Genomic DNA, 27,038 nt, shown 5'->3' with positions numbered 1-27,038 from the left:
TTGGTAAGCCACTCGTCATGACAGGACAGTGTAGCCAGCAGCTTCATGAAGTGTGCAAAGACTGGAAAATTTTCTGTTTGTGAGTCAATTATATTCACAACAATTATTTCAACATTTGGGATGAGTTACCACCTTCATTTCAAAGCAGAAATAAAATACTCCATAACCATCGAAGATCAGCATTACACTTTAATTTTTCCTATTTAAACAGTTCCAAAAAACATTTTTTGTGAAGTCTGATGTGGGCAGTTACTTCTAGTAACATGCATTTTATAATTTACAGATCTGGACCACTCTTAGCCATTTCTTGATATTTACCATATTTTCTTTTTGAAGGAGAAAGGGAGAGCAGCCTGTGGGGCCTCTCAGCTGCACATTCACTTTTGAGATTCAGATCAAATGTGTTCATGCTCTGATTTTGAATAAAATTAGCATGTTTGCTTAAGTTGGCATTGAAAGTGTTTACACTAAAAATAGAATTCATCAAATACTGGAAGAGCTACAAGATACGAACTTCAGTTTCACGTGATAGTTTTCTGTCAATATGACTCTGAAGACTGAATCACCCCTTTTTATACTTTGCCATAAACAAAGGAGGGATCTCTTACACCAGTACAAAACACATAATAATTTAGAATTTCCATCCTCTTCTATTTTATCTCAATAAAAATCTTCCTAAATGTAGACAGTGAGTTGGTAGCATTCAGGATGGTGAATCTCCTGCAGCCCTTGACAGCTTGCATTGAGGGACAAGGTTCTAGCAAGTGTGAAATCAAATTATGAGGTTGTTATAAATGTACCTGAAGAAGAGATGGACACGTTGAGCATATATTTGTAGACATTTGTATAGTCACAGATCAGATAATGTTTTCTTTTTGTTTTTTCTTCAGGCAATTTAACAAAGCATATGAAGTCAAAGGCACATAGCAAGAAATGCATGGATTTGGGAGTCTCAGTAGGCTTAATAGATGACCAGGATGGAGAAGAAGAATTTGGTAAGAAATTAAAGTCTTCTTTCTTTATTGAATTATTGTGTCTATTTTGTCATCTCAGCTTCTTACCCTTTCTTTTCCGAAGATTTTTAATTATTGTACAGGGAAAAGATACAGAGAGAAAAATCTTAAGAGCTAGTCCAAGGGAGCCAGAAACACTGGAAAAATTTTCCCTGAAAGAAATGACAAGCATATGCTAAGGATAAATTGCTGCTGAATTTTTCACAAAGTGTTATGCAGTTTAACTTTATCACTTTCACAGATAAATATGACAAGATTGAAAATACCAGAAAAACAGCTGTTTGCCTAGAAAAAATGCAGTCAAGTGTAGTGCTTCTTTGAAAATAGTTGTGCATGGAATGGTCCAAGTTTTGGGATGCATATTTCATGGAAATTAAATCACTGACATGCCACACAAATAACAAATATGTTGCTGAGTGCCTTGCAAGGAGGTTAATCATCTTCCAGCATAGAATACTGTCCTCCGTCACAAATAATTGGGATGAATCTGCAGATAGAGAACATACAGAAATTAAAAACATTATTCATCTTGACTTGTTCTACTTCTTCATTAGTGATGAGAATGTTTTCAGAATGAATGTATTTGCTAAAACACTTGAATTCTGCACTTCCCGCATCCCAAGAAGATTCTACTGAAGAGGACATGAGATCAAGGACAGTCAAAGAGGCCCAAACCAGGTTCATGATTGACTTGCTTGTCATGATAAGAAAGGTGTGCCTGCAGCAGGGCCAGTGAGATGGAGAGCAGGATTGTACATTAGGACAGTTTGGGATCTCAGCATGTCTCAGTGCAGCGATGGCATTTTTCCCTCCCTCGCATTCCTCTGTGGGGAGATGAATCGTGTTGCCTTGCCTTGGTGTATTTTTCTCCCTCCAGTGGAATAGTTTATTAGATTGTGGATGAGGCTTGGAGAAAAGATAGCAGTGGGGGTCTTTATTTAAGCTATAAGAGAAAAGAAAGATGAATGCACTTGCTTCCATATGACAACCACTGGCAGAATAAGCGAATCATTTTGAATCTAATTCTAAATAATGCTGGGAATATGACTCAGCTGCTATGATTCAGAAGTGCACTAGGTAGAAAGAAACCTGTGTTTTTCCCATTTTTGGCCTTCTTCAATGTACTCTTTTTTCGTAAGCAAAAAATATGTCTCCCTTCCCAATTTGAGGTACCAGATAAATAATACAGAAGATAAGCAGCAGGGTAAATTACTGTATTTTTCTTACAGAGGAACAATTTTTATTAATATTTTCAGTCTTCATATGACAGAAAAATTGTCACTTTTTAAAGCAATATTCTCTAGCATTTGACATTTTTGTGAGCTCTCTAAGCGACAAGTGAACAGATATTTCCACTTACTAGAAACTGAAAACATTTTATTGATTGATAAATTGATATTCCAAATTGCATGCATTAAAAGTTGCATTTGTAATTATAATGCAATAGGAAATGTTTCAAATGTTAACTGAATTTTTAGTAACATGGGGTCAAAGGAAGCCACTTCAAACATTTGTTGAATGAATGCTTTCCTTTGACTTCAAGACTATTCAATTGAATAAGAGAAAAGAGAGAGGCTTTCCCTTTTTACATATCATGTACAGGCATGTTTGACCATAGCATAAGTATATTATATATGCCCTGAAATATGTTCTTTGCTCAGCAAGGTAATTACCTAATAAATGAAATACTCTTTGAAAAAAAAGCACAGACACTTAGAGAATTTGTTACATAATCCTTGAAATTCTTCATAGAATTTAATTTTATGGCTACAATGCCTATTTTGGTTTTCCCCAAAATAGAAGATGTAGCACTTCTTTCTTTAACTGGAGCCCCAAACCAAAATAACCACTTGGTGATAAAACCCTGCCTTTTCCAAAGGATCTGGCTCAGGTACCCGTAGCAAAACCAACAGTGCAGCACAAAGTTCAGCACTAGAAACCTATCCAAAAATCAGGGTGATTAAACCCCTGATAAAGGTGCATTTGCTGCAGCCAAACCAGTCCAGCCTCTCCAGTTGCTGCAGAGCACAGGGCATTTACAATTATCCATGGAAATTCAGCGAGCAACCCTGCACTTCAAAAATGTGATTTCATCCATCTGCTAACCAGGCCAGCCTTGAAGGTTTTTCTCATGATAATTCAGAATCTTTTTTGTCAGCCTATTTTTAAAGCAGAATCAGGAGGGGAAAAAAAAGTGTGATGCATTTACATGTGTGTTTTTTGTTGTGTGGTTCAGTTGCCCTCTCTGAAATCCTGAACATGCTAATTTTAGGCAGCGTTTGAATCAGCTTCAACCACCTCTTTGGCTGCCCTTTCCCCAGGGCAGAGCAGCAGAGCTCACACTGGGGCCAGCACCCCTCGTGCCAGGTCTGGGCTCAGGGACAGCCCTGGCAGCAGCATGTCACCCACAAGGGACAGCGTGATGGGCCGTGGGTACTGAGCTGCACTTGTGGGGTTACATCTTTGGTGCTTCCACCCCTCCTCCCTCTGGCATGCATTGCTGGCACAGTTGTGCCACATATCCTTCAGATGTTTTAAAAACCAAATCTTCAAATGCTTGAATGTTTGGGGTTTGGTTGTTAGAAATGTTCTGTCTCTTAAAAAGTGGTCTGTCTATTCCCATTGCTTTCCTCAGCTGGAAGGCAACGTGAGAAGCAGTAGAGGAAGGTGCAGAAAATCTGATAAGAAATAATTATGACCTCAGAAAAAATACTTCTTCCTGAAGTCTGTGTGAAATTGGCCTGTTTCCTGACCTGTAGAATGTCTGTCTGTCTATCTGTCTGTCTCCACCTAATTCATTATCTGAACATTTGGAACACTGATTATTCTTATGGTAATAGAAATGTCTGCACCTTTGCTTAAAATAACTAAGCTGTATGTCTTCTGCTAAAATTCCACTTTGAGTTAGAGAATTTACCCAGAAATTTAAGAAAGCCACCAAAGGAATTTGCTGGTTTCAGTCTTTTGTAGCTTTTTTTTTAAGTCTGGGTAATCACAGTTATTTGAATATACAATTTTTTGGATTCATATGAGAAGCCAGCTGTGACCGACAGCAGTACAGATTAAATGGATGCAAACTGAACCAGGAGTGCAAACTCATGCACAATCCTGAGCACAGACAGACACACACACACAGAGTCTGTTTTTTCAGTAATCTGAGAAGCTGAAATTTTGTTGTGCTGTGGTGTCTCGGGGAAAAAAGAAAGATGCTCTCTAGCTGTCTGAGACTGTATGTGATCAGAGCTTTTAACATAGCATTCTTTGTATTTGGACTTTTCATCATTTGGGTATTAGTAAATACTTTCTGGCCTGGGTTTTTGTATTCAAAACGATTCCCTCATCCATTTATCTTTCATCTTCTGCTCTGTGGAATGTTCTTGTCACCAAAATACAGGGTTACAATGTGAGGAATGTTAATATCTGAATTAAATTGTCAGAGGAGGTGAACTGTTTAGTGTGACATACTGCAACTGGGGATATCCTCTTTGGCCCTGCTCACACACTCACACAACATTTTTCTATCTAGTCTTAAAAAAACCAATAATATGTGTTCAAATTACAACAGTTAAAAACTTTGAACTTGTAATGAGCTAATGTATGAATGTTATGGTATGTCTGAGTGAACTTGCACAAGAGAATTTCTTGATAATTAAATGAGCAGATGGGCAGAACATTTAAGGGGTTTCTCTGCAGAAATTCTATCCCAAAATATTCATTATTTTTACCAGTAAAAATACATAATTGTAAGTTTCAGATATGTGTTTATAGATATCTACACACACACATATTAAGAAAATACTTTAATTTTCTGCAGTATTATTACCACAGTTCTAAGTTAATTAGCTATATGTTACTTACTATATTAGCTATATGTTACTTATGATTTTAAGTCAGTTTCAATGGCTCCTCATTAGCTTAATCATGACTCAGTCTATTTGCACTGAATCTGCATTTAAGGAGTGAAAATAAATGAAAAGCCTTGCAATAATATCTTTCTTTTATAAAAAGAATGGAATGCAGGCTCTGTGTAGTTTACAATGGAAGGCTGGCTCTGTGTAGTTTACAATAACTATTTTTTTATTTTTTGTTAATATGAGTGTCTGTTTTTCAACTAGATGTACATTAGGCATGCTGAAGCCCTACACCCACAGCCTGACATTAGACTACCTAGTGCTAGGTTTGATTTACAATATACAAATTACTTGAGAAGGTTTAGGTGTAAATAATCTCTTTAAGCAGAAGTTGCTCTTACTTTTTGGTGTAGTTTCACTTCATTACTTTCTGTCATCTTAGGAATGAAAGTCAAAAGCCCACAGATTTTCTTCTTCTCGTTTCTGAGGAGCCCTGGTGATCACCAGTCTGAAGTTAACCCAGTAGATGTCACTGTGAGTCCTGTAGAGCAGTGGACAGTAGCTGAAGCAAGACTGAAATCCGATAATTGAAGGCTATGAACAGGCCTAGAGTGACAGGAGGACAGCAGGGTTGGGTACAGATGCTGGCATTGTTTAACCATATCTTGTTTACTGCTCTTTCAATTTGTGTGAATGACTGTGGAAGGACCTGTTGCAAGTCTAATATAACGGGTGAAAGGCAAGTCTAAGTTGTAATTGTTTAGAAGAATGGAGTGAATTGATGACACACAGACCTCACTTTCTGATTTATGATCATATTATGACATGCTGAAAAATACTTCTGCCTTTCTTGCCATAGTCAACATTTTTTCTTGAGTTTGATGGAGAATATATAAAATACAGAATGGATGCTTTATTTTTAAATGCTTTTATGTAAATGCCAATCCATAACTGAAGATACTTCCAGAACTTGAGACAATGAACACTGCTTTGTATTACTCAGGTGCTAAAAGCCAACACATGTAATAAACTTAGATTTAGATACTAATAGATAGGAATAGATACTTAGTAAAGTCTGCATAAGTAGAGCTAATGGCAGTCATATAGTTGTCTACATAACTGCACATTTCCTTAGGAATCTGTAAAACTGAGCAGTCCAGCCTTGTATTTTCAAGCCGTTCTTGTCTTCCTGCCACTGAAAGAATGAAAATGAACATTTTTCTCTTTATGTGACAATCTACTTGAATATTAGTAAGTTATAACTAAATGTGACAAAGTTACAAGCTTTTGAACTTCATCGCTGGATTTGGTGCAGAAATTGCTGTATGTAGCAGGTTCTCAGTAAGTCAGGTCATGTGGCAATGATACTGCAATTAAAATTAAAAGCTGTAAGTTGAGGTTCTGAAGAACCTTTATTTTAGTACTTTGCAGTATGATGATAATTAGATGGCTGTTGTTGAAACCATATACTGTAAGGATTCCTATAGGGGAATACTTCTAATAAAATGAAAAACTTCAAAGTACATATGGAGACATATTTCAATTAACCAATTTATAGCATCCTAACTATAGAAATAGCAATATGTGGACTTACTAGCCCCAGGCACTTCACAAATGGACATGTTAGGATGCTGATAATTCCAGCTAATGCTATTGTGCTAAAGAACTTGGAGTTCTTTCTTTTCTGCTCTGGGATAAAATGTCACTGTAACAGAGCCTTGTCCAAGAAGCTCAGCACCAACACCACAAAACACAGTACAGAGTTGACCAACTGAGAACTGGAATAAATTAAGGACTAAGGTATTTTTGCCTATGATTTGTAGACACTTTAATACCTAGAATAAAAACTTCAGTTTTCTTAAAAATAATTGTAGCTGGCATGTGAACAAAATCTCCGGTCAAAAGTTTTGTCCATGTTTCTATTAAGCCTTTACTTCCAGCTGTTCCTAATTTCTGCAGAGTTCAGGTCTGTAAAATTCACTTACTCGTGTGAAGTCCAGGAAGAAGAAAGACTCTTTCTAAGAATTTAAAAGAAAAGATTGCAGCAGTTGACAGAGGATGAAAGGCATCACCTACTCTTCCAAAAAGACTCTTTGTAAAAAATTGAGGCTGTCTTGAACAGTTTGTCTGTTGAAATGGTGAGAGTTGAGTTACAAATTTGTAAGAGAAGTAGCTTTCATAAGCCTTCACTTAATAGTGTGAAACTTTTTTTCTGTCTTCTTTTTTAAAAAAGAAACTGAACTTCCATGCCAAAAGCCATTTCTCCGTATGTTAGGAGCCTTTAAATTTATGATACATCCTTCATTTGAAAATACCGTACACCATTTTACAACCTCATACAAAGTTAAACACAGAAGTAATTTTGTTCCCACTGGAAACTGAGTCAGTTTTAGTTATAGGTATGTATATGTGTGTGTATATATATATATATATATATATATATATATATATATATACATGTATATATCAGCTACATAAGCATATGGTTATAATTGTGCATAGTTCAAGATAGGAAGCAAAGAATTAATCTTTCCCCAATTAAAACTGCCAGGGAACTTTAGTAGGCAGGGTACAATTACCAGAATGGGATTGGAGCCAATACTGCTTAGTTAAAAAGACACTGCTTGGAAGAGAATCTTCCACCACAAAGAGTGGTCACAGCCTCAGCCTGATGCCTCCTTCAGAGGAGACCCATAACCCTACCTGGGTCTTTTAAAACTTCAGCATTGGATCCTCTTGAACTCCACAGCGGTGCTTAGTGGGATCACTGATTGGAAAAGCTTGGGCATCTCTTGTTCCAGCAAATGTGCACTCATGTATAAAAGCCAGAGCAAAGCATTCCTTTGTGCATTGCCAGAACAAGCAAGTCAGGAATCTTATTTTTTACTCATCTGATGTTGCAAAGCGGTGTGGGAGTAAGGGAACCACATTCATCGCTGTCACCTCGCCTACCCTGCAGGCTCTGGCTCCAGGTAAAACCACACTCAAATAGAAGCTGGCAAATGCACAAAGGGTGGAGGTAAACAGGGAAACAATAGAGGGAAATGATATCCCATGGAGTCCTGCATGTAAGGAATCTGTTCCACACACAGTTTCCCTTTCTCTTTCCATGGCTTTGTTGTAGAAAGCTGGGATGTATGCAGAAAATTCCTACATAAGCAGCATTTGCTGGTAAATCCGGTAGCATTTTTAAATGTTGATTTGAAAGAAGATGGTTTCTTCTAAATCATTGTTTGCACATATTTTTTCCTTGCTTTACAAATGCATCAAGTCAGTCTAATCATTTCAGGTAATTACTCCTGCCAGTAGAAACAATCATTCATGATTGACATCAGCTTTCATAGAAAATGTGATTCATGTGGAGAGAGGGAGAAAAAAAAGGCAAGAATTGGTAGGATTTCATAGAGAATAGTTATGTGACATTGGTAAAGAGACTGAATTTAAGAGGGAGTCCAGAGTGAACTCCAAGACTTTGCAATGTGCCCTTCATTATTTAAAGAGTTGCAAGAAAGCTGTAGGTCACCCTTTAGATGTGACACATGGAGAAGTCTTCAATATCTGTTACAGAGGCATTGAGGAAATCACAGAATATTCTGCATTGAAGTGACCCACAAGGATCATTGCTGTCCGACTCTTAGCCCTGCACAGCACCATCCGCAAGAGTCACACCAGGTCTCTGAGAGCACTGTCCAAATGCTTCTTGAGCTCTTTTAGGTTTGTCCTGTGACCACTTCCCTGGGGAGCCTGTTCCAGTGCCCAGCCATCCTCTGGGTGAAGAACCTTTTTCTAATATCCAACCTGTCCCTTCCCTGACACAACTTCAGGACATTCAGTCCCTTGGGTCCTGTCACTGGTTACCTGAGGGAAGTGTCTGTCCTCTTCTCCTCCTCTTCTCCTCACAAGGAAGCTTTAGCCTATGATGAAGTCTCCCCTCAGTCTCCTCCTCTCCAGGCTGAACAAAGTGACCTCAGTCTCTCCTTGTAAGGCTTGCCCTCAAGGCCCTTCACCATCTTTGTTATGCTTTGGATGCTTTCTAACAGCTTGATATCTTTTTCATATTTTGCCTCCCAGAACTGCCCCAGCACTGGAGGTGAGGCTGCCCCAGCTCAGAGCAGAGCAGGACAATCCCCTCCCTTGCCTGCCTGGCCATGCTGTGCCTGATGCCCCCCAGGTCAGGGCTGGCCCTCCTGGCTGCCAGGGCACTGCTGGCTCGTGTTCAGCTTGCCACTGACCAGGAGCCCCAGGTCCCATTCCATGGGGCTCCTTTCCAGCCTCTCATTCCCTTGTCTGTCTGTACATCCAGGGCTGTTCTGCCTGAGGTGCAGAATCTGTCACCTTCCCTTGTGGAATTTCATACATTTGGGGATTGCTCATCTCTAATCTGTCATGGTCTCTCTGCAGGGCCTCTCTGCCTTCGAGAGAGTCAACAACTCCTGTCAGTTTTGTATCAGTTTTGCTCAGTGTCCCTTCCAGTCCTGTCCAAGTCATGTATGGAGATTTTGAAGAGCACAGGGCTGAGGATGGAGCCTGTATAACCCCACTAGTGACAGGTCGCCAGTCTGATGTCACCCCATTCACTGTAACCATTTGTGCCTGACCTGTGAGCCATTTATTCACCCATCACATGATGTGTTGCTTGTCCAGCTGTGGGCTGGACATTTTATCCCGGAGGATTCTGAAAGACACTATCAAAATCTTTACTGAAATCCAGAAAGGTTACATCAACTGGCTTCCTTTGGTCAACTACATGGGTTATCTTGTCATACAAGGAAATCGGGTTTGATAAGCAGGACTCTCCTCCCATGAAGCTGTACTGGCTGTGACCAATGGCTGTGTTGTCCTCCAGATGTTTTTCAATACCTCCTGGGATAATCCTCTCCATAACTTACCAGGCACAGAAATGAGACTGACCGGTCAGTAGTTTCTGGGGTCCTCTTTCTTGCCCTTCTTGAAAACTGGGACAATGTTAGCCAGCTTCCAGTCAGCAAGGACCTCTCCAGATTCCCAGGACCACTCAATAATCAAGAGAGGCCTTGCAATGACATCAGCAGCTCTTTAAGTGTTCTCAGATGAATCCCATCAGACCCCATAGACTTTGGGTATCCCGCTGGAGCAGCAGTTCCCACACAACTTCAGAGTCAACTGGGAGTTTATCATTGTCACAGCCATGGTCCTCCAGCTCAGGGCACTGGGACCCTCCTAGCTTGTCATTGGTATTGAAGGCAGAGGTAGTTGTGTCCATTCAGAAATCAAACATATGTAGATGTTCTAACATTTTAGATATGTTTGCTTTGCAAGTTACTGAAAAAATACTGTTTATATGAAGAATAGAAATGACAGAATTATAGGGAAAAAATACCAAAAACATTTAGTCAGTCCATATGTTGTTGTTAATAATATCTTTAACAATCGTACTTGCCATAATTTTGGAATGGAAGTTAATGAATTAATTTTTCCACTAAAATGTATTTTCTATTTTTAACAGCTTTGTCTGTGGATGAGAATTATAAATTAAGACTATTTAAAATTCTGATAAATATTTTTGTTAGGATCATTCCAATGACCTGGAGGATTTGGGGTATTTTTAATAACATGTCTGACATGTTCACATCTGCTGTAGTAAATATGAGAAATCTAGTTTCCATATTTAGCTAATGTACAGATTAGTGTGTAGGCAAAGAGGGGGAAAGTCATTACAGAGGGATTTTTCCAAAGAAGCTATTAGTTCCCAATTGCATTGCTCATTTGAAACCATAAAGGCTTATAGTAGTAGGTAACTTACTGAAAGGTAGCTCAGTTAAACCCATTTATTTCATCTGGAGTTCAAAATGTTTTTTTTTGGTTTTGGTAACTTAGCAGCCTAAAGTATAGGCAGTATATTCAAATTCTTGTAACAGTCTGATTTTTTTCAGAAATGTTCATTTTGATGGTAAGTTGCTGTGTAAGTAAGAGGCTGTTCTAGGGAACAGCATCTCTGAGATTTTATCTAACCAGACATCTTTAGTTTTACAGAGCCAAATGATTTTTATGCAGATATGTTTTTTTGGACAGCTCAAGAGACAGACCTTTAATCAAATACAAAATATTAATGTATTCAAAGCATTTTGTCTTTTGTAAAATATGATCCCAGACAGTCTGGCTTGAAATCAGACAGAGCAGATGGGATTTTCTGTCGCTTTACTAAAGACAACTCTATCCAAGTCAGATACAAAAGAAGGTGAAAAGCTGCAGTATAACTGTGTTTTGTAGAGAATTTACCCCTAGACAGAGGTTTGGCTGTAAGGAGGGCTTCTTTATGCAAACAAAGATTCATAGGTAAGTTTTGATACAATTAATGCTTTCTTGGCTCCTAGGACATCCCAGGTAATTTTTTAATAAACCCTTCAAAACGTTAGTGAAGTGAAGAAATCTACTAGGGTCTAATTTTGGTCTCTTTTGCCTGTTAACAAGACAGATTCTTGACTAACAGCCTCCAGTCTTTCTGTTTGCATCCTTCAAAATCCTGTGCAGCCATGATTCACATTAGGTGTAAGGACACCCACTTATGAGTCAGAGCCAGCCAGAGAATATCCCACCGCTGAGGTTGACAGACCAGCCCCTCATGTCCGCACTGGGAACCTAATGAACCGGGAATCTGCTCACTGCTCCCCAAGCAGAAGAGTGAAGGGTGACTTTGAGCAAATGGTTACAAGTGGCATGAAGGAAAACAGCCAAATCCAGAAGGTTAAAACCAACATAGAAGCAGAAGATGAAAGATTGTGTAGCTGTACAGTTAAATTTGTAAGCCAGAAAATAAAAACCAAAATTTAAGTCTACCCTGTTGCTTTGATGCAGTGGGGTGTGAGTGGAAAATACATGTGTCACGTGCTTTTTTGGTGGTTTTAGTTGTTCTCTCCTGCTTCCCTCCCAGTCAGTCCAGGGCCTTCATTGCCTTAACTTCTCCTTCCACTTTTGCAGGTGAGAAGCAAAGATTTGGCTATGACCGGTCAGGATATGACGTGGAGGAGTCTGATGGTGGCGATGAAGATGAGAATGACAACGAGGACGATGATGAAGACAGCCAGGCTGAGTCAGTGCTATCCACAACGCCCTCGGTGACAGCCAGCCCCCAGCACCAGCCCTCTCGCCACGGCCTGCAGGATGCCGCCAGCACCGATGACGACATCAGGCTTCCAGACTGCTTCACCGGGGCTCACACGGACTCCATGGATGGCCTCCCAAAAGCACTGCTGACCAAGATGACTGTCCTTAGCACAGTGCAGTCGGTCAGCAGGACCTCCAGGTCGCCAGCAGAGTCCACCCATCAGGAAGCACACGAGGACAAAGCCCAGGAGAGAGGAGTGGGTCCCTGCGGTGCTGATGCGGCACTGACGGACATTGCTCCTGCATCTCCAGGTCGCCAGATGTCCGTGGATTACCCTGATCCACATACAGCCTTGGGCCACTCCTTAATATCAACTGCAGCTCTTACAAAGGTAGGAGTGTCTGAAACCAGGGAGAGAGTAGGATTTTAAGTCCTCCTTCTAAAAAGATCTTGGAGATTTTTCAAAGAACAAAATGTTTGCCTTTCCCTTCATTCTTAGAATTCTTGGTGATGAGTCTTTCAGAGGAGTTAAAATTAGTCCAAGCACAAATATATAGGACTGTAGACACAAGGATGTTGTAGGAGCATTGCTTTTCAAATACCTAAATTTGATTGTAATCTTCCTGAAAGGTTTAATTGTAATATGGTTATTTCAGCTGATGTTTGGAGCTGGTGGATTGTATTACAAGTCAGAAGGAAATAACTAATGCATGGAATGAACTTACAGTGGTTGTTATGTTTTCAGGGGAAAGTGATAGAATTCAGCAGTCATTTCACTCTGAAATGTGATGATACAATAATTGGTAATTCCAAAGGGAAATTAATCTAGTCCCAAAGTTTTTTGCCTTTTCACTAAAAAAAAAAAATGGTGCAGTTGTTTATCTATCCTCCAAATATGCTTAGTAGTAGAATTAGAAAGAGCACCAGATGTTCAAGGAAACTAGGAGATTGCCCTTGCACAATAACAAAAGGAGAGAAGAACACAGGGCTGAGACCTGAGTTCCCAGTGCTCTCAGCTTTTGTCCAAGCTGAAAGAAGATTTTAATTGGAAAAGGATGTATTTTGCCCATGCACATGTTAGACATGTGGATTTTCAAAGCAGTGTACAGAAAGATGAGGTCAGTCTGTGTGCAGGTCTGTGGGAGCATTCAGTAATTTTGGCAAAGTTTTGTTTTTAGCTGTGCCCATGAAATCACAGAGGGAAGTGGCAGGTGCTGAGCCTTTTCCAATTCAGCAATGGCTTTAATGGACTGTGATGGGGGTGGTTCAAGTCACTTACCAGACTGACCCTAAAGACAGTTTCTGGAATTTTTAATTCTTGCTACAGACCATGAAGGCATTCAAGCTTTTCAGAGCAATGCTCAAAAAATGCACAATAGTTTAGTTAAAAGGGTAAGCAAGGCACTGCCTTCTCCATGATGAATGCAATATTTAGAAATATTGTATAGAAAGAATTAATCATTTAGGTTGGAAAAAATCTTGAGATCATCGAGTCCAAGCCTAAACCTAACTGTATGCAGTTACTGAAAAAAAGTAGCAGAAAATTTTCTAAACCATAAAAAGTAAAAATTTCAGTCTGTTTTAAGTACTTAGGGGCTTTTTTCTTTGAAAACTTATAAATTTACTCTACTAGATGTATTTTTTATACAGTTTAAGGTAGCAAACTGTTGACATGGAGAGACAGTAAAAATTATTGCTGCATTGTATTGTTTGGCACAGGTTCATCCTGGCTTGTAGGAACTGTGAGTTCATGTGGCAAATGTTAATTGGAGCGAGTTTGTAGTGTGACAGAGAATAAAATGAAGTGGTCTCTGATAACTGTATATGCCTGCCTTAAAATGGGAAGTGTCCTAGTATTTGGAGTTTAGGTTCCATTGCTGCCAGTGGATACCAGAAGGACATTTGACTGAGTGTACTCCCTCATTAAATAGAGCCACTGAAGCTTCAAGTAAATATTCATGCAATTAAAAATACAGATTTATATAGTACTAATAATTGTCTGCATTAATATATTAAAAAAAAATAAAAGGAAGACATGTAAATAATATGAGGAAGCAATTCCTTGCCAGATTTTCTTTTCCTTTCCTAGACCAAAAGAAGCATCAGCCTTGTGTCTCCAGTGGTTAATCCACAGTCTGTTCCTGTTGTGAATGGCTGTGAATCCCAGATCTTGCAGTTGAGAAAAGGAGTCCGCATAGCTCAGGAAGGCTGTTGTACATTCCTTCAGAAGCATCCATACCAGTTTATCAGGATCTCTTGTGAGGTGTCAGTTCTGAGAAAGATGTTGACTTCTTTCTCACATCCATCTTCTCATTTAGACAGGATGGCACTGCATGGCCAGTTAATCATAATCTCTCTTTGCTAATACATTTCTACGAGCATATTTCAAAAGCATTTCTCTCTGATTTTGAGTTTTTTGCCTGCTCTAGGGAATTTTTGAGAGTTAGGACTGTAAAAACTAAGTAAATTTGCCCCAGTGTGCATGTGTGTGATGAGTGTGCCAGAAACAAAAAGATAACCATGAGATTGCAATTGCACTTTCAGAATACTCGTTTTAAAAGGTTCTAGGAAAGGAGCTGCAAGCCTTGGTCAGCAGCAGGCTGTAAGAGAAGAAAAAGGAGGATAAAAATAGGATTATAAATCCAGGTGTGTGCACCAAATAAATCACAGTGAGCTGAGGCAGCAATGGGATGTGGATCCCACATCTCACTCCATCACCTCCACTTCTACAGGAGCTGTACTTGTCAGCCATCTCCTGTCATTGCACACCCTGTCTGTCACACTAGAAGCACAAATGTGCGGCGATGCTGCCTCTGCCTGCTGGAGGCTGTAATGCCTTCAGGAGAGGAACCTAGTGCATCAAAAATGCCAGCTTATGCTTATTTAACCTTCCAGCCTGAGGTGATTTCCACATAAAACAGTTCTCCAAAGCCTTCTCACCACTTAAAACACACATGCAAAAGATACTCAGCAATGTTTTTGAGCACTAGTGTCTGAGAGAAATTAAGCAAGGATAATTAGGAAAGGAAAATGCAATTAGTGGGTGAGGAAGCAGGTGGAAAAAGAAAGGAAGGATATCAGTTCATTGTTTAAGCTGAACACTATATACTGTGAACCATTTTGTTGTTGTTCTTTCTGAAAAGGGGGCATGGGAAGCACTCCCAGCTCCCTCGTTTTCATGTCGCTGAAAGGCATGGTGGCTGCCACATTAACACTCGTGTGTTGTTCTCTCCCAGAGCACGCCCTCCATCAGCTCCCCGTCCTCGCTGGCAGACCACAGCATGGCGACACCGACAGCGCCGTCGCCCTACAGCGAAATCCCAGAGGAGAAGCCGGCTGCCGAGCCGAGAGCTCCCCAGACTCACCTCTTCAGCCACCTGCCCCTGCACTCACAGCGGCAAGCCAAGGCTCCCTACGGCATGGTGCCCGTCGGGGGCATCCAGGTGGTCCCTGCCGGCCTGGCCACCTACTCCACCTTCGTTCCCATCCAGGCGGGGCCGGTGCAGCTCACTATCCCAGCCGTGAGCGTGATTCACAGAACTACCAGCGCCCTTGGCGAGACTGGCGGCACGGCCCCCGGCACCACCGCGAATCCCGTGGGAGTCGCTGAGGTGAACAGCGTGGTGCCGTGCATTCCCATCGGCCAGGTGAGCGTGCCGGGCATTCAGGGGCTCGGCACGCCCAACCTGCAGCCTCTGCCGCCACTGGGCATGGAGACAGTGAACATCCTGGGCCTGGCAAACACCAATATCGCCCCGCAGATGCGCCCCCCGGGAATCACCCTCAACGCCGTGGGCCTCCAGGTGCTGACAGCCGGCGCGGCCCCGCAGGGCACCAACCCCAGCCCGCAGGGACCCCTTCCCGGCCTGCAGATCCTGAACATCGCCCTGCCTACCCTCATCCCCTCCGTCAGCCCCGCCAGTGCCGACGGGCACGGAGCCTCCGAGGCACCCACCGTGGGCTCCAAAGCCAGCGAGGTCCAGCTGGAGCCCGCTCCTGTCGGCTTCCCCACGGCCGAGGCCGGCCACGATGCTTCTCCTCAGGCGGTGGCTGGTGGCCAGCGGTACGGCGGGAAGAGCCATCCCGAGCCCAAGCCCGTGACCAACCCCACTGGTCCCGGGAAAGCTGATCCTGAAAAGACTGACCTCGCCAACCCCAGCAAGCCAAAGCGTGACCTCCCTGCCCTCCAGGTGAAGAGGGCTGCCCCGGCAGAGCCCCGCTCCAAGGTGAATCCCAATACGTTAAGCAAGTCCCCAGTGCACCGAACTGTCACCCCGGACAGACAGGTACCCAGGCCAGCCGCCCCGCCCCAGCGGCAAAACACGGTGCAGTTTAGCGATGGCAGCAGTGACGATGAGGATAGACTTGTAATAGCAACCTAGTTTTTGTTTTTCATTGTGTTTTTACTTTTAGAGTTTTTTGGGTTTTTTTTATAACACTTGCAGGTTTCTTTGCAAACCTTCCTTTCCTTAAAGCACATTTTTCTGACACAAACCCATTACTAATCTTTGTGCAATCATGAACTCTTGACCAATAATTGTTGTTTCTTGTCAGCTCCAGCCATTTTTGTACATGTTGTATAGACGATTGTGCCTTTTTGGAGTTTTATGTTTAGAAACCTGTACAGATTGTTGAATATATATATATAAAATATATATATATAAAATATGTATATTAAAACCAGGTAGTTGCTTGTGTTTAGTAAGTAAACATCCTATGTCAGATAAATAAAGGATTAAATTATATGTTGCACTGTTAAATGTAAATTTTTATGGCTGTGGGACAAAGTTTCTGTGTACAGATCTAGTATGTAAAACTCCATATTTATTGTATCCATATTAGTCTTGGAAAAGGGTCTGTCCATCTTTCTTGTGTAAGACGGTAGCTTTACACTTCAAAGAGAAATACAGTATCTGTGTTACAAAATATTACAGTAAAATTTTGTTTACTGACTTTACCATTGCTTATGTTGTGCCTTCTTGATGCAGTCCAGTAGCTAGAGAGGTGCTTGACTCGTTCCTTTCAGTGCCCTTCCATGCCCTTCCAGCTGGTTCAGCTTTAAAGGATCTGGTGTTGGTAAAAGCCCCTGAGATTTCACCTGCCATGGGAGGGAGAGTAACTCATTGGGCTTTACTTGGAGTAAAATCTTCCATTCAAAACATGTGGCAATTGCACAGTGGGGAGGGAGTCCCTCAGCTTTCCGTAGAGTGAGCATCCATCCACCTTGTGTTTCTTTCCTAACTAGAATTTGAAGACTTGCCTGAGGACAAATCGCAAAAGGGTCACAATGAAATATTTTTTTATTTGTAATCTTGAACTATAAAACCACTTTTTACTGATATTAAAATGTTGTTACACAAGAAAGGAATACTTCTTTGTGTGTTAATTGCAAAATCCACCATACAGTTGCTGAAAATGGCACTACTGTAATGAGGGCTTGGCATAACCGATTACCATCAACCTCTCAGGAGACTGTGTTTCAGGAGATCTTCATTTACAGGTAGACAAAGCCATTTTCTCCCTAAGTACAAGTCTGTCTTACTCATGCAGGGAAAGAAGAAGGGACTAGAAGCTTTACACATACAGTTAATGTGCTGTTTTAGCAACAAACCTGTCATACTGGGCATACAAAACATGGATGGATCCCAGAATAATGAAATTTAATACTCCTCTGTTTGCGCATAGTGAAAACAATGTTAAATTATCTCTGAAGTGTTTGGGCGTTCCAACAATGGCAGGAGACACGTCTGACAAGTTACAGGGCTACACATTTCTAGAAGTTTCAAATTGACTTGGGATTCATGCTACAATTTTTAAGTACAGTTGGTTTCCTGCTGTGTCCTTTTATCACATTGTTACAGAAGTTTTTATAACCCCTTTAATAACCAAATTCCAGTAGGAAACTGGAAGGTGTAAATTAAAAGCACAATCACCTTTTTGGAATTAACAAGGATGAGCACATATAAAACAACTGGAAGAAAAGGACAGGAAGCAAATCTGGGAAAAAAAAAAAAGGGAGCGAATTTGAATGTGAGCTGGGCCGCACTGTTCACAGATTAACTCCTGTATCCATCTCAAGGAGCTAATTCATACCTTGCACTGCTCATATTCAAAAGCAGCAGTACCCTAGATCCATTTTTAACTTTACACCAGCTTTTGTACAGTACTCACATTGTACTCATTACATTATTCCATTACGGCGTGTTGTAAAACTGTAGGCGATGTTGAATGAGCTTTATTAACTTCCAGAAAGAGCACTTTGGTAGCAGAAAGCCATTTCTATTGCTCGTGATTATCAGGCAATTGTACTAATCTAGCCATTAGGAGCACACACACTGGAAAGGGGAAATTACTCCTGTCTCTGACAGGGCTGTGCAGAGCCTCGCTGAGGGCCCCAGCCCCCGAACCACCAAGCACTCTCAACTCACATTGAACCTGATGAGAGTTAAGAGTCCTCAGCTCCCCGCAGCGCCGGACTTCATATTTGTGAGTGTCTTACGTGCAAGCCCTGTGTGGAGTGTCACTGTGCATTTGTATGTTCTTTTTATAAGTGTAGTAGTGGTGTCAACGTGTCTTGTACCATTATCATTTTTACCTATGTGAAATCACCCCAACTAGAACCAAAACATTGCCGTGTTACATGTGCTTTAAGAGCCTGAAGCTTTTTCCAGTAGAATCAGGTGACAGTTTGTAGTTAATGAACTCAAGAAATTTTGCATTAGCTTTAGCTCCTTTGAAATGGTCATCTACCAGCAAAGTAGAACTATTGTAATTAATTTGAGCATATTTGTCTAAAGCATGAGCAAAAAAAGATGACAGAATCAGATAGCTTTACAGCAAAGTAAAACTATCCCCAAAATTTTGAATGCCATCACAACTTATTACCATTTTCCTGAGTTTTAGAAGGCAGTAGTGGGTAAGGAATTGCTGTTGCACATGCCCCTGAGTCTTGATTTTACTAAACTCTAGAGATTTACTGTATACACATCTTAAATATTTACTTGATGAGCAATTTGTGGTGTGCTCACATTCTGCTCAGGATTAATTCCAGGAAGTCTCCAATTTAATGGAAAATTCAGCCTGGTGAATCAGGTGATCTGCATCTGTCTTTTCTGTTCTAGGTGTTTTGAAGACGCCAAGGGCAAGAGATGGAAGCATATCTTGAAGAGTAAGAATGACATGACAACAGATATGTCATAAAGAGGAACATTAAGATGTGTCACTTGGTAAGTTCATTTTAGGACAACAGGGAGAAAGGACCAAGAGAGTAGGCACTGATTGAGCCTTGAGATGGAGAAGAACTCCCAGAAGATGGGAGTTGCTTCTGAGGATGTAAAGCTGCAGGTCAAGAGATCTGAGGACAAATACTAAATCATCACTTACCCAGACAAAGCAGATTAGCCACATTTGAAGCAGGAACTCTACTATTAGCAGGTAGTTGCAGATACATCTAATGTTCACATCAAGGCTGTAGGAAATCACAGTTTTGTAGAAGACTGTGGTCCTGAAAATTACAGTTTCCCTTCCCTCTAGGGTGTTTCCAAATGGATATTCTTTGAGTTGCCTCTACAGCTTGTGCAACAAGAAGAAACATTTGGAGTGTCACCAGACCTGAGAGAAGGTTAAACTCTGTACATCCCGTCTGTTAGTGCCTGGAATCAACATCTATAAATATGTCAGCACACGTGGGTGTCCTGCATGAGCACAAGCCTGTGACTGCTGCCTTAGCAATTACATTTTCATTCTGAATTAATTCCTTTTGTTTTAAATTGTGTTGTAACTTTTATTGTCTTGTCCAGAGTCATCAGTGATGGGGGAATCAAATTCGCCTTGCCCCAAGGATCCTTCTGTTCAAAGCAGTAGCAAATATCTCAGAAACCTGCCAGTACAGTATTAGGCTGCTCTTCAGATGGTGTGAATTATCACAGCTGAATTGGAATAAATAACACTGCCCTGTTTACTCAGGGATCTCTGTCGGACACCCTCTGGCAAATCCAGCACAGCTGTTTAAACATCAAAGGGCCAGAACAAGTTTTGCCCCTCAGTGTACCCAGGCACACTCTGGCATCTTCTCACAACCTATTCCCAGCAGGAGAGTGCAAGCAGGTGCCAGCTAAAGGCTGGCTACAAATACAGCCAGAGTACAGACACTCAGCTTCTGTGGGATCTGTGCAGATGCTTCCCTGTGATCTGCCAAAAGCCCTCACTAGGAAAAGAATTGGTGGCCTGTGGCCTGTAGCTCTTTCATCTTAGACCTTACTTGGTTTCTCTTTGCAATACATGATGTTTGCTGGTGACATGGGTACATGGTTTTGGAGGCAGCATGTCCATATAATAACAATAATCATGGGTTTGGAACATGAACTCTAGTAAATGTGCCTGTGTTCCCATTGGGGCTTTAATAAGCTACAGCATGGCCTACCTGTCATTTCTTGGGTCAAAAACTAAACCAGAAACAGATATGGACAATATACCTGGCCTCAGATCTCTTGACCTGTAGCATTGCATCTCCAGATGCAACTCCCACCTTCTGGACCCCAGCTGAAATAAAGCACTTTGTAGGTGCGGGATGCTCTGCCCTGCTTTGGTTACTGCTGCTGTACACACCTTTTTCCCTTTCTTTCTCAAGTAATTTGCTGAGCTTCAGGTTGCTGTAAATTATGCCCTGAGGCTTGAGCAGCCCACAGTTGGTCCATATCAGCCAGTCCCCTGCCAGAAAGTCTGACAGCAGTGTTTTGCATACAAATTCAAGTGCCCATCACATGCATTTCATCTCAGACAACCTACATAGGCTGAACACAATATGGACCACCTCAAAGCCAGAGATGTACCATGAAACAGACATCCCATGCCTTATACTTGGCTAAACATTCTGTATGGCTTCTTAACAGATTTTTTCTTGCCTTGAGTTTACTGACATGTGGTTAAACAGAATATAAAATTAATTTGTCACTATATAACTTACTCCAGAAGTCCTCATTTTTTGCAAGATAATCCTCACTAAGCTTTCATAAACACTGTAGTTTAAACCTGCAAACTGCCCTTCAAACATGTGTGTAACACTGGGACAGTTTCATCAAAACAAAATTTTAAATCCTCAGTTTTAGCATGAGTGACTTGCCAAGAGCCATGGAAACCAAACAATACACAAGTGAGAGTGCTCACTCAAGATACCTTCAGCTGACTTATCTGATGGGCCACTGCTTCATTGCTCTGGAAAGATCCTCTCAGACCTGTATGACCATCTCCTCCTTTCCTTGCTTTCCTGTTATTCATGGGAGCAGAAAGTGCCACCTGTCTTAGATGACTTCTGGCCAGTCTCTAGTTGTGAACGTTACATTATGGATGACTATAAAAAACATGGCTAGAATTGTCTTCCCATGTCTTAGGGAAATTTCTGTTTCCTGTAAGGAGTCTCAGCACCTACAGATGTCATTATAAATGATACCTAAAACACCAAAGACTTAACACCATTTCTGGTTTACATCTTTGAGGATAAGACCCCTGTCTTAATTCTAGACACTGGACTGCTGATTCTGTTACTGACTTAGGATGAAAACAAGCTACTTTAAAGTACTTCAAATTGATGATTAGGTAATTTTATATGGAATGTTCATGGGTGGATGAGCATACAGCAATAAGGGTGTAACAGCCTGTAATTCATTGATTTGATGTTCATGTTTTGTTCCAGGAATGTTAAATCAGGAAAGAAAAACAAAAAAAAAGGTGTTATTGCCATTTATGTTTGTACATTTCTCCTCTTTATACTGAACAGACTACTCACAATGTTAGGAGGTGACTGGTGATTTTCAGATAGTCCATGAGATCTAAGGAAACCATGCTAGCTGAAAGATGGCAAGGCTTTACATTCCAATGGTTCAGTCATGGAAACAAAACTTGGAGTTCTGAGATGAGTCAATTAGCTAGGCATGCTTAGTTTTCTTTGGTAATTGTAGGCTTGTTTTCCCCAATAAGGTCAAATGTTAAGGCTTGTTTGGTTTTGTGGCTGTGCTCTTTAGTGTATTTGAAATCCATTACCATTCATGAGGCATTTGTGCTGGAAATGGGCCAACTGAAGGCTGTTTATAAAGTCAAATGCCCCCAGCATTTCCTCTTTTTGTTGAGTTCAGGCACTTACAACATCCCTTTGGGCTTCAGAAGTTCCATTTTCAGGTCATTCAGGTCTGAGGTGTTTTGATGTTGGTACCTAAGTACCTCAGGGCTGGATTCCTCCTTCTGAGAAAGAGAGCATGTGACACAGGTGACAGTTCCATTTCATATCATGAATAATAAGCTCTCCATTAAAACCACTGACTGCTAAGAGCCCTTTGCCATCCCATCATCTTCCTGCTCCAGATCCAGATATGGAAGTGAGTTCAGAGCCCACTTGTTGGCACAACTCTCCATCCCTGTTGCAGCCCCACTTTCATGAGGGATTTTTCACAGAGTGCCTGTGGAAGGCAAGAGTGATCCCTGGACTCTCCCTGGACATGAACTTGCAGTGAGGGACACAGCATGGAGGGAGCACCACTGAGAACATCCACCCCCCTCCCAGGAGCACCAGGACAAGGTGCACCTGTAGGGATTTTGCTCAGTGCTGGGCCTCATGCAGGAGCAGATTTTGCAAAAGGAGTTTGCCTCATTGCAGGAGGGTTGGAATAGATGACCTTTGAAAGGTCCCTTTCAACTCAAACATGATTCTGTGAACAGGACCTACCCAGACCTGAAGCACTTGAGTGGAAAGCCATTATCTTGTGACTTAACCCTTCCCATCCCTTATGATCAAGGCAAATCAAGTCAAAATGAAGGATTAAAAGGCATATTTTGACAGAAATTTTTGACTAATCAGAAAGAATTTTGACAAGAAGCCAAAATTCCCTGTTTGAACAGAACATTACTACATCCCCTGATTCTGCTAATGCTCAAACATTCCCCAGCCTGAGCAGCTGCCCTTCTGGCACCCAGCTGTCCTGCACAGGATCTAACAAAGTAGTATCCTTCAGGAACACTGTGTCCAGAGTGAACACACCCTTTGTACAACCCAACCACAAGGGCTTCATCCTGAACACGAGCATGAGGAGGAGGAGATGGTGCTGCCCATTCCTTCTACACTCAGCTACCAACACCGCAGTGGTGGCACTCTCTGCCACCAAGAGGTGCCAGCAAGATGCAGTCAGCATCCTCTAGTGCAGCACCAGCTCCCTCCTCGTCAGCCAGGGATTACACAGCAAGGGAGGTTGGTGTCCCTCAGGTCCCTGGGTGAAAGGACAGCTCTGTTAATTACACCTCCCTCCCAGTAGCTGCTCCAAGCTCCTGTGCTCTGGCCAGGCCAGCTGCAGGCACTCACTGGCTGAAAAGAGGCCAGGAGAGAAGAATGAGGGAAAGATAAACCAAGCTGCAAGACAGAGCAAGCCAGGGAGAGCATGGCACTGTAACCAGGCTGTTGGGCTGTCTGGGCACAGGAAGGCAGCTCTTGTACCTCAGACCTGTTACCCAGTGTTAGGTGTGTCCCTGGTTTGCAAAAACAGTCTAGGTGCCAGAACAGAAGCAAGTGTTGAAACAGTGCCTCTTTGCAAAACAGAAGTCATGTTTTCATCTGGACACCAGACAGTTTTGCTCCACCAAAAATTCAAGTGGGTGGTTCAGAAACCATTTTTGACACTTAGAGGTTTAAATTGTGTTTCTCTCTTTGTTTATTCCACACCTATAATGATCTGTGACGCTTTTCTTATTTACAGTGCTTCAGAGCAAGAGCTCACACATCTAATGCTGATTAATGCTGCTGGACTGAGCAACTGGCTCCCCTGTGGATATCCTGTTTTCCTGTGAATCATCACTCCTTCTTGAGACATCCTCCAACTCAGATCAAAGGTCCCGAATGTATTAGATATGAAGACATCAGACAGCTTTAACAGATTAGAAAAGACACACACAAAGAAGTGTGTCCCAGCTTCTCCCTCCTGTCCTGCTGAAAACTGGCACAATGAACATAATCCTAAGCTCTTGTCATAAAAAGTAGAAAGACAAAAAAGAAGAAAAATGGAGAGAGACTTTGGGAATGTAGTATACCCGAAGATTTCTGCAATTTGCCCTTTCTAGGTATTTGCACTTTTGTACTTACTTAGTTCTCCCTTACAGTTGTGAACTTCTCAGGCCAGATTCTCATCTGATGGAAAATGACACCCGTGAGCTTCAGCAAGACCTGCACCAACTGTGTCAGCAGAGGACTTGGGACTATCCCTTTAAGCACTGAGCCTTGCCTACAAACACAAAAATTAAAGAAACATGAACACCTGTGGTCTGTTTTTTTCAAGTTTATGTAGTCTGCTGCATCCTCCGTGGTTTTATTCAATTTTCCATATAGCTACATGAACAACTGAAAGGGTCCTGTGCCAGTGAGATGCCAAAACCTGAGGTCATGAGGTCAAACTAGATTATCTTAATAGTCTCTTCCCCCCTTGCAATCTTTGCACACAGGTTTTATCTGATAAAGGAGTTAAAGTCTTTATTTCAGCAACGTTTGATCTTGAAGATTACACAAATAATTAGTCTTTTAAGCTTCTGAGCTTTTTTTAAAATAGAATTTTAAACTCTCCTTTTAATGGATGCCTTTTAATCCTTATGTTTAAGTGTAAGAGCCATGCTTGATCTAAGAGGACAGACAATGTGTTTGGATAGTCAGAAGGCCATTTTTATGGGAATGTTTGAAGAATGCATTGTGTTTTTTCAAGAAGGTCTTCCTCCAATCCGTGGAAAGAGCTGACTGAGGGAGCAGAGGACAGTCTTTTGTTGTCATGAAGCTCCTATCAAAGAAGATAGGACATGCTGCTCTTACATCTTAGAGTGGACTGTGCCAGACTTTCTTTTTTTGTCCTAGACTTCTAACTCTTCTTGTATCCTTCTGCACTTGGAAGGGAAAAGAAACCCTTTTAACCTTATGCACTGTGATTACTCACTTGAAGGCAGTGGAGGAAAGAATACCCAGCAGGAGCACACTCTGCAAACACTCAGCAAAATCATTGGATCTGCATATTTTTAATCAATGAGGTCTTGGCAAAATAAAGGATGGTCATTTTTATCCAGACTGTAGTTTGTCCAAGTCCCTGGGTGGGGTTCAGCTGTTTATGTTTTCTTTGAGGAAAAATCTCCTCAAGGCCCGGTGCTGAGTCGTTCTTTGCCTCCAAAAAAACCCCCAGTGTGGGAGTGCTGGCATATGGCAGGGCTCTGAGAGGCATGTGAGCTGAGCCCAGAGTTTGCCCCTGATGCAGCTCAGGCAGCCATCAGGGCCACTGCAACCACCCAAAGGAGCTGGAACTGGGTTTGAAGGAATTAGAGCCAAATGACATGAAAAATATTGACCTTCTGCATAGAAACAGAAACCTCACTGCCCATTCCTGAGGACAAATGGATAATCTTTTTTATTTTCAGTATCAGTGGAATTGCTGTTGTTTTCATTACCTTCTCCTTTTAATTGGATCCATGTATGCAATACACATGTATTTAGAAATGCACTGGAAATAGTGATGGATAACATTGTTTTCCAACATTTGAAAGAGGAGGGGGGCAATTGTTGGTATGTCCAGTCTGGGAAGCAGTAGGAATACCACAGCACATGCTTGAGACTTCGCTAGGCATGTAGGACATTAAACCAGATGCTTCACCTACCCCACATTCCTCCCTGCCAGTTCATCTGGGGCAGGGATAAGGGAGCTGGGGACTGCTGCCTTTTTACCCAGTGCTGCCTTGTTCCTCAAAAGGGCTCAGCCTCTTACCTCCTCCTGCTGGGGACCATCCACTGAGCACACCTCATGTTCTGTACGTGCACGGTAACACAGTTTTGTCAGGCCCAGCAAATCATGCCATGCCTTGGGTTGGAATGGGTTGTACTGCACTAAATAGTTTATTTAGTTGTTGTTTTGGACTTTAGAGGCCATCTCATTCCAACCCCTCTGCCATGTGCAGGGCTGCCCCCCTTGTGGAATACTGACAAGACAATAAAGCTGTTGGAGTAATGATGATGCCAAGCCATCATTTCCCAGGGGGGAAGTGGAGCTGGAGGTTGTGTGTGTCTCACCAGGAATCGTCTTGTGACTTTCTGGCCCAGCATAAAAAAAGAGAGCTCTCTGAGAAGGGGTTGGAATTTGATGCTTGGGAAGGTGATGGGAAATACTTTTCAAATATTTGTTAGGGCCAGAAAATTAGGACAAAGAAGCCAAAGCCTGGCCTCAGCATTGTCACAAGCAGTTCCTACTGCCTTTGGGAAGGCCAGGATTTCACTCATGGATTTTTAACGCTGGCACAGAGACAGTGTCTTACAACAGAGAATGGGCATTTCTGGCTCTGTGGGGATTGCTGTTAATGACACTGGAAAGTGATTTTTTTTTTTCTGTTTTTTTTTAACCTGGCATTGCTCCTTCAAGCAAATTAAAGTCTGATAGGTTCACATTTCTATGTGTCATTTACCCAGACACCTACTGCAGGGCCTAAAGCTTGTGGCTGCTGGAGAGATTAAATCCTACTAATGCGCTTTTCCTAACACACTGAGGGAATCTGGAGTCTCTCCTTTTGAAGCTGACTTGCTATTTTGACTAATTGCTTCTGGTAACAGTTAATAGCATTTTGCAAAGGCACTTCATCTGCTGACAGGAGATTGATGTAAGGAAGGGACACAGTTCACATTTCCAAAGGGAGCATTGGGAAACCCATTACCAGCTTCATTAATCTGTTAATAATAAAATTAAAGTACAAATAAAATGTGACAAATTGAGTTCTGTTGTGAAAGTCACTTTAACAGGAGGCTCTGACTAAAGGTCAAAACAGACTCTGATTTCTGCTGTGTTCTAACAGTAGAATCAGAGGAGAGCATTGTAGAAACACTATAATTAATCTGGCAATACTATAATTGTCCCCAAACGATAGAGAGTTTGAGGAGTGATTTTTTTCTTTCCTTTTTCCTTGAGAACATTTACAAAACCTAGAACATAAAGCTCTGTCACACAACATTTAAGTGCTAATCCAATTTCACAGGAAGCTTTCCACAATGTAGGAATGGTAGATAGGCTTGCTCTCACTGCTTGCCTCCTTGTGGCT

General features: G+C 41.7%; 1 protein-coding gene across 8 annotated transcripts in view; it reads left to right on the top strand.

Annotated features, from left to right (window-relative positions):
• Positions 1-26,669, top strand: part of HIVEP1 (HIVEP zinc finger 1) — a 131,977-nt gene extending 105,308 nt beyond the window's left edge. For 6 of the 8 annotated variants that reach the window (XM_058045774.1, XM_058045805.1, XM_058045782.1 and 3 more), the window contains 3 exons: positions 891-995; positions 11,822-12,339; positions 15,185-16,905. In XM_058045774.1, the coding sequence (XP_057901757.1) occupies positions 891-995; positions 11,822-12,339; positions 15,185-16,330 (1,769 nt within the window). In that variant the 3' untranslated portion in view covers positions 16,331-16,905. Of the gene's footprint in view, positions 1-890; positions 996-11,821; positions 12,340-15,184; positions 16,906-19,069; positions 19,175-23,686 lie in introns of those variants that run through there. The other 2 variants (XM_058045823.1, XM_058045815.1) reach the window with 2 other exon arrangements.
• Positions 26,670-27,038: the final 369 nt, after the last annotated feature.

The sequence above is a fragment of the Melospiza georgiana genome, chromosome 1, assembly GCF_028018845.1.
Source record: "Melospiza georgiana isolate bMelGeo1 chromosome 1, bMelGeo1.pri, whole genome shotgun sequence".
NCBI lineage: Eukaryota > Metazoa > Chordata > Aves > Passeriformes > Passerellidae > Melospiza > Melospiza georgiana.
Note: the sequence above shows the minus strand (reverse complement) of the source record. Positions and strands in the feature narration are given on the sequence as shown.